The sequence below is a fragment of the Sinocyclocheilus grahami genome, unplaced genomic scaffold (genome assembly GCF_001515645.1).
Source record: "Sinocyclocheilus grahami isolate Dianchi unplaced genomic scaffold, SAMN03320097.WGS_v1.1 scaffold241.1, whole genome shotgun sequence".
Taxonomy (NCBI): Eukaryota; Metazoa; Chordata; class Actinopteri; order Cypriniformes; family Cyprinidae; genus Sinocyclocheilus; species Sinocyclocheilus grahami.
The window spans coordinates 674,082-681,927 of NW_015505420.1; the positions used below are offsets into that span (position 1 = coordinate 674,082).

The 7,846-nt window shown below is 36.1% G+C and overlaps 2 protein-coding genes across 2 annotated transcripts in view; one reads left to right on the forward strand and one right to left on the reverse strand.

The window, feature by feature from the left end:
* Positions 1–537: 537 nt before the first annotated feature.
* On the reverse strand, positions 538–2,672 carry oxt (oxytocin). The gene is made up of 4 exons (XM_016289171.1): positions 2,613–2,672; positions 2,413–2,537; positions 2,133–2,334; positions 538–862 (listed from the first exon to the last, which is right to left on the reverse strand). Exons 2-4 carry the CDS (start codon positions 2,533–2,535, stop codon positions 723–725), a joined length of 465 nt encoding a protein of 154 aa, XP_016144657.1. The 5' UTR covers positions 2,536–2,537; positions 2,613–2,672; the 3' UTR covers positions 538–722.
* Positions 2,673–5,963: 3,291 nt separating this feature from the next.
* LOC107597950 (ATP-dependent RNA helicase DQX1) overlaps positions 5,964–7,846 on the forward strand; it is a 16,834-nt gene continuing 14,951 nt past the window's right edge. The window contains exon 1 of the mRNA XM_016289163.1: positions 5,964–6,344. The gene's annotated coding sequence lies outside the window, so the exon portion shown is untranslated. The remainder of the gene's footprint in view (positions 6,345–7,846) is intronic.

Sequence of the window (7,846 nt, forward strand, 5' to 3'; positions counted from 1 at the left end):
CCGTTGGACAGAGCAATGAAGCAGATGAGACAGAATGTAAAAAACTAAATATGCTTTGAAGTCAATGAACACAGCAGCTCGTTGGTCCAAGCACAAGAAGATAGCAGCTCTTCTAAAAAGGTAGGATGTCTATCATTACGCTGTGTTTAAACGTTGTTAGTCTGTGTGTCTGGTTACTGTCAGGCAACTTTTGTGACACCTTTGTTGTGTTGCAGTTGCATATGGAGTATTTTAGGGAGCGCTGCATTCAAAATCTCTCCTATCTGTGTGTATTCATAGTGTAAAGTTAAGTGCCCTAACATTTTCACATGCCCTAAGTCATTTCGTCCTGCAGCCGGGCCCGTGTCTAATGCAGGTCTACATCATTCATTTTTGGCAAGTAAATTGCACACCACTAAGTGCATCTTAGCATCTGCATTGCAACACCTTTGCATAGACAAAAATCACTGACATTATCTGCTGAAAATGTACAGATCTACTAGTCTCTGGTTGAATGTGTGGGCGTGATGAAATGCACTTAAACAGAGGAATTCTCTCAAGAGTTTAATAGCTGCACAAACGTACAGTCAAGCTATCATCAATACAGCACTACTAATATCCGCTTCTATGTATTAGCTATACAAATACCTAGCGGCTATACAAAGTTGGTTTACAAAAATTTGGTGATGATTGTGATTGGTGGTCGGCTCCTCCTGAGATGATGTCACAATTCTGTGAGCATTTCATTGGTGGAGTCTGAAGGGGTGGGCGTGGTTTGACAGTTGCAGCAGCTTCAGCAGAAGATCTTGGCTACTGGCAGGTTGAGTGGTGGCTGGACCGTCAGCGTCCCCATTCGCACACGACTGATCCATACTGCAGCCCTCTGATTTACATACAAAATAATCAATTATATTTAGCTGAATACACATCAGGACAAGCAGAGTACAACAGTTTGGCTGCAGATGTAAAATTCCATTAATTTTCTCTCTCTCTCTATATATATACAGTGGGTACGGAAAGTATTCAGACCCCCTTAAATTTTTCACTCTTTGTTATATTGCAGCCATTTGCTAAAATCATTTAAGTTAATTTTTTTTCCTCATTAATGTACACACAGCACCCCATATTGACAGAAAAACACAGAATTGTTGACATTTTTGCAGATTTATTAAAAAAGAAAACTGATCCATACTGCAGCCCTCTGATTTACGTACAAAATAATCAATTATATTTAGCTGAATACACATCAGGACAAGCAGAGTACAACAGTTTGGCTGCAGATGTAAAATTCCATTAATTTTCTCTCTCTCTCTCTATATATATATATATATATATTTATTGTTGTCTTATTACATAAATCATATCATTATTAACACAACTTATGAAATCTCTTGTTTTCTTTCTTCAAATAGTAATTTAAGCCCACCACACAGTTTTTCTCTTTTATCCCCTCTAATCCCTATTAGCATCCCATCACAATCATTTTATGATTTCTTTGCATGATAATCATTTGATTAGCCATGATTACAAATCTAAATTTCAGCTCAAAAGTTATACTTAAGTGAAAGTACATACTGAGTGAAAGGTTTACTCAATTAAAAGTACAAGTATCAAGCCCAAAACATACTTGAGTGAAAGTAAAAAAAGTTCAACTTTAAATTTTATTTAAGTATTAAAAACTAAGTAGCATAGCAAAATAAAAATGAGAGAAGAGATTCTTCTTTAATCATTTAATCATTTTAAACTGCTCAAAATATTATGTCAGACAGACAAGTTTTGGGATGGAAAAGCACATTAGCTTTCTCAATATGCCTCTTTAGATTTTATTATCACAGAAATTTCCTTGATAAAAGTACATGCTTAATGGTCAAAAACAAACATCATTGGTTCATCATTTGTCAAGCATGCATGTTTGAGCTTTCATTTATTATATTTGATGTGCATGAGATGGTAGAAAACAATCTGCAAAAATGTAATGAATACTTTTCAAGTTAAAATTGTAAGGGGTAAAACTATGTTTTTTCTTCAAAAAAGTATTCCAGTAGTCTGTTTAAATTGCACTTGAGTAAAGTACAAAATCTCCCTAAATATACTTTAATAGAGTAATCAGGTATTTTACACCTCTGTCTATAATATAAATGGGTAAAACTAACCTGAGTCACAGCAGACCCCAGGAGCAGCGCAGTGTCCTTCATAACCGCACGCTTTTCCAGACACTTCACATGGAGAAGGAAGAAAATCTTCCTCCAGACAGCGGAGTGTTTCTGGAGAGCCAACCAAGCAGCCGATACCTTCACCACAGCAGATACTGGGACCAAAACACCGACCATGATCGCCGGGACCACATGACAAACACTGCAGAGAAGGAGGAAATTAAAGCTCAATGTTCAATTTCAGGCCAAGAAGTTCTCATGAATGAATGAATGAACACACCTGTCGAGACGGCCAATCCTGTACGGCTCGTTTGCCGCCAATGGGGCAGTTAGAGATATAACAGGCTGAACAAATGGACAGCAGACACAGCAGACCAACCACTGAGAGCAAACCTCCAAACATATCTGTGCCAGAGACACAATAGTAACACAACAGACTCTAAATATAACAATACTTTTAAGTAAAGATGCAGTACTTACTTTACCAAGGCTGAAATTGAGAGCTAGTGAAGCGATTTAGCTTTTAAGCAGCAATGTTCATTTGTACACTGTAAGAAGACTCTTTTATACCACTTTGCTGCGTGATTTTATCACATTATTCCCTGTTAGCTACAATCAAGGAGCCTTAACCATCTAAATGATAATGATGTGACCTGATTAGGTCAGTGAACTGGTCATTATATTATCCAGTAACAGGGATGTGTGTCATTAACGGCCCGTGATCTGGCATAACATCAGACAGGTGAATGGCAGCCATAATTTAACACGTGACTGTTTATTGTGTAAATTCATTCTTAAAAAATAAAGTTTCTGAAACTGAGGTTTTCACAGCGATGCCATAAAAGAAGCATTTTGGGTTCCCAAACAACCTTTCAGTGAACAGTTCTTTAAAAAAAAGTTTTCTTATTGTGAAGAACATTTTAATAATCTAAAGAACCCTTTTCCACTAAATAAACTTTTGTGGAATGGAAAGGTTCCTTGGATGTTAAAGGTTCTTCATGGTACCATTAATTCCAATAAATAACCTTTCTTTTTAACAGTGTAGCTCTTTGACTTCATGCATTGGAACAGCATAAAGTTATATCTCACTTCTTAATGTGAACAAAAATTAAAAATGTGCAAAAATGAGCAAACATGTTGGTCATTGCTAAGTTTCAGTTATATAGAGCGTAATGTTAAAGTATGGTGATCAGATTAGCCCCTAAACTATTACTCTTGCTGTGTGTTTTAGTTGAATGAAACCACTCCTTTTCAAGACAAATATGCTTTGGATATTTGAACTGTTGACTAACTAGTCAACAGTTGTTAGAATCCACTATCAAAGCTCGTAGTGTCTCAGATCGGATCCAGGTGTTCCCCATGGCTCGGTGCTCAGCCCTCTGCTGTTCATGCGAAACACCCTTGACTATGTCGCAGGCATCTGAACAAGCATGTCATCAAAATGACTGATAAATGTTGAGTTCAGGAAGACTTCTATGACACATTCATCCCTGCATGTGAAGCCTGTCACAACCATATGTTCTGCAATGTATCTGTTAGAGGAGGAGAAATTACAGTATATTAAATGAGGAGAGAACTGACAATAAATCATTTGGCATGGTCTTAAATTCATGACATGTTCTGACATTTTCAGATGTAACTCGTGGCAGAGTAATGAGCCGCTTGACTCAAGGGAATAATGAGCGCTTAAGTGATTAGTCTGTAGAGTCACATGCTAATAAGAGAATTGTCACATTTAACACGTCCTTTCTGCTTTTTATTCATTCATCTCTGATTAGCCTTTACTAGGTCACATATCCCATTGATTTAATCTAAGTATAGAATTATTTCCCTGGGTCAACATACTGATGGAAAGTCACACTCTGCTTTTACCACATGAGTTGCAGTTATTATTGGTTCATTTGAACAGAGGAAATATAGCAGCTGAACATAGTTTGGACACAATGGGAACTTTCTGGTGTGATAAAATGTTTCATATTATTACACCACACATTTTTTGCTAATGAAATTGATCTCCAACAGGATTTGTCTTACTGTGTTTCTTGTGGACACAGTAACACGCTTTACTGTCTACAAACACATATTTCTTTAAAATAAGTACAATCAGTTTTAATACAAAAAGTACTTAATACTATTTAGATTCATTACTAAATAAATTAATACTAGTATGATTAATTAATAAATGCAAATGCACAACAGCTGTAATTTTGTCATTGTAAACTGAAAAGGCATCAATGTCTGAAAGTCGGCAACATTTTATAATCTAAATTATGGAATGAATTAATAGTTGCATAGCAAAAAATATATATGCATTGTAGTGATAATGTCAAGTTTAATATTCGAAAGCACAGCGATCTGTTACAGTCCTGAAATGTCACACTTTTTCTCATGCACAAATAATTTTCCTTTTGCACTCATGCAATCAGCTGCAATCTGCTGTAGATGAGATTGATCGCACTGGATCTACAGGAAAAGGACAACGTCAACACTGATGGACTGATTAGACCAGTGGACACAAAACTCGGTCCTGGAGGGCCGGTGGTGTACTGCAAAGTTTAGCTCCAACTTGCCTCAACACACCTGCCTGGAAGTTTCAAGTATACCTAGTAAGACCTTGATTAGCTGGTTCAGGTGTGTTTTATTAGGCTTGGAGTAGGGCTGCACGATTATGACCAAAATCATAATTGTCGATTATTCCCTTGAAATTGTAATTGCGATTATTAATTACGATTATCACAATTTACATCGAATGATGATATATCATTGTTTGAAGCAACCGCATGCCATAATTTCAGATGAAAACAAACAAGCTGAAAACGCTCAAACCGAAAAAAAACTTTTTTGCATTACTGTAGTATTAAGCCTCAAACGGCATCTTTTCATTGGATTGGTTTCTTCTTTAAATAAAAAAAGGTAAAATATGCATGGTATTATAATGTCACATTAAAACATTAAAATTAAAACAATGGAAAAACTCTTAAGATAACTAAAAAAAAACAGATCTTAAGCACACAGAATAACATAAGTGGACTTTGAACGATTAATTGCTGCGTTGAACGATTACATTATTGTGACATCCGTACTTGTAATCGCGATTAGAAATTCGATTAATTGTGCAGCCCTAGCTTGGAGCTAAACTCTGCAGGACACCGGCCCTCCGGGACTGAGTTTGGTGACCCCTAGACACATGGTGTAATTACAGGAGCTATATCAGTAGTATTCTTCTTCTTCATACATATACGAAAAATGTGATCATAGAAACTAAACGAATTAATAAGCTATAATAAGAAATTATATATATATTATTTTAAAATAATAATAAAAAGAATAAATTCTAAATGTTTGGATCATTGATTATGAATAAAATATTTCAACAAAACAAGAAATCTGAAGATATATCCCTTAAACTAGAGTCCAACACATCAAATTCTTAGGCACAGTAGTGTGCGTTTGGGACAATTGGTTTAGAAGTAGCTAATCACTGATCTATAATAGAGATCAGTGGAAGTAATCAATATTTTTGATCAGGTCTGGTGACGCTAGTGGCGCAGAAATGAGATAACTGACCTTTAATACTAAAGTTAGATTTTTTTTTATGTTTCTTTATGACTCTTAACATGTAGCTATATTGTGTTATTATATATATATATATATATATAATTAAAAAAAAAAAAATTTTAACGAATGCACATGCATTCATTTATTCTGTCACTTTGTCGGTCTCCACCCTTCTCTTGTTTATTATCTGGTTCAGGTTTCAGCTCCACCTGCCCGGTGAGCGCGAGGCTGTGTCTCGACACCTCTCAAGTCCCCTGTCTAGTACACAAAATGGAGCGGGAGCGTCAAAGGCGCGTGCAGTAATCCCGTGCTGTCTATGCAGGCAGCGGAGCGGGATTTAATCCGCGGCCCGTGAGGTGAGTCACGGTGAGCTTCATCATGGCGGCCGAGTTTCGCTCTCTGGCGATGAAATACCGTCAACAGTCATGAATAAGCTCATAATATTGCACTGAAACGGCTTCAGATCGATTTTAAAGCAGTTCGCGTTCAGGCTCATTATTCGCTGAAGGACGTTATATTATATTTCGTGTCATCGTGAGTCTTGATGGATGTAACGTTACATTAACGCGGTGACTCCGCGTTATTTCTCTCATTTCCATCATTTGGTTTCTCATCGGACTGGTTTGACGGATCTGAGGTGATAATGTGCTTCAGGTAAATGTCGTTTCGCTCTCGTTCTCGGTGGGTTTGCGCTGTTTTTGTCCTGTTTATTCGGCGTGTTGTCGTCTGATCTATTGACAGTCAGCTGATACACGGTCATTATGCAGATTTAAAGGAAACGCGTCTAAAAACAGTACACAGTTACAGTACATTTCATTAAATATAAGCACGCATACTATATAGACCAATCCTAGTGTTATATCAGTGATTATTATGGCTGTTTACGAATCAAAAACATACATTCCGTCTGTTAGTGCTTTCGTATTCAATACAAATCGGATCAGGGTGTGTTGATGTTTGTGTAACTATTATACAGTACTGATATGTATAGTTTTCGTGATGATTTTGCCCTGTTGTTTGTGTTCTTTTGTTGTTGCTGAGCTGAGCTTTAACCTGACCCCAATATCACTGACACCCAGCACCAGTGTTGGGGAAAGTTACTTTTAAAAGTAACGCATAACAATATTGCGTTACTTTTTATGGAAAGTAATGCGTTACGTTACTTTCGCGTTACTTTTTAAATATAAGCAGGGCTTGATTAGTTCTATTTATAGCAAATATAAAAGCCCTTTCACGCCAAAAAGTGTAATGGATAAACCTCAGGCTGAAGCAAAAGTAAATTCACGTCTGTACAGTAGAACGCAGGAGAAGAAACACTCTTCAGCAATAAAAAAAACAAAGCACAATTGTTAGTTTATCTAAAGTCATTTTTGCCTATTAGTATGGTTGAACTGGATCATCAAAGGTCAGCAGCAAAGACATTAGTTAATAAAATGGGATTAGATACATTTGTGTTATTTAACATATTTAATTATTGCAGGTTTGCGTCATATTCTGAGTTTGCATTTCACTGTTTTAATGAATTTGGATGAATACTAAATCTGTTTTTTTGTGAGTGGGATGAATTAATGCACGTTCACATTTAGTCTAGAACTACAGTAGCATCATGTTCACACAGCACACACAATTCCTCCGCACTTCCGATTTCTCTCAACATGGGGACAGGAGAGCTGTCAGTCAATAAATGGGAAAAAGTAACTGGCGTTACTTATTTGAAAAAGTAACTCAGATTTTTTCTTGTAATTTAAAAAAGTAATGCGTTACTTTACTAGTTACTTGAAAAAAGTAATCTGATTACGTAACTCGCGTTACTTGTAATGAGTTACCCCCAACACTGCCCAGCACTCATATTCTCACACACAAGCCTGCTACTACACATGCACTTATTTATAAAATATTCAGGATTTTATGAACAAAAATCGGTCACGTTTTGGCACATCAGAGACGGAGCGCACAGAAACTCCATGTGTTCAGGGTTAACAATAAAAAAAAAAACATTTTTGCTACTTGAAATAAAAGAAATATGAAAAACTAAACTTATATATTAAACCTATTTATTATTTTTTACATCTTTATTTCAGCTACCAAAGCACCATTTCTCTTTTTCTTTGATGTACTAAAATAACTAAAACTTAAAAAAAAAAAAAAAAAAAAAA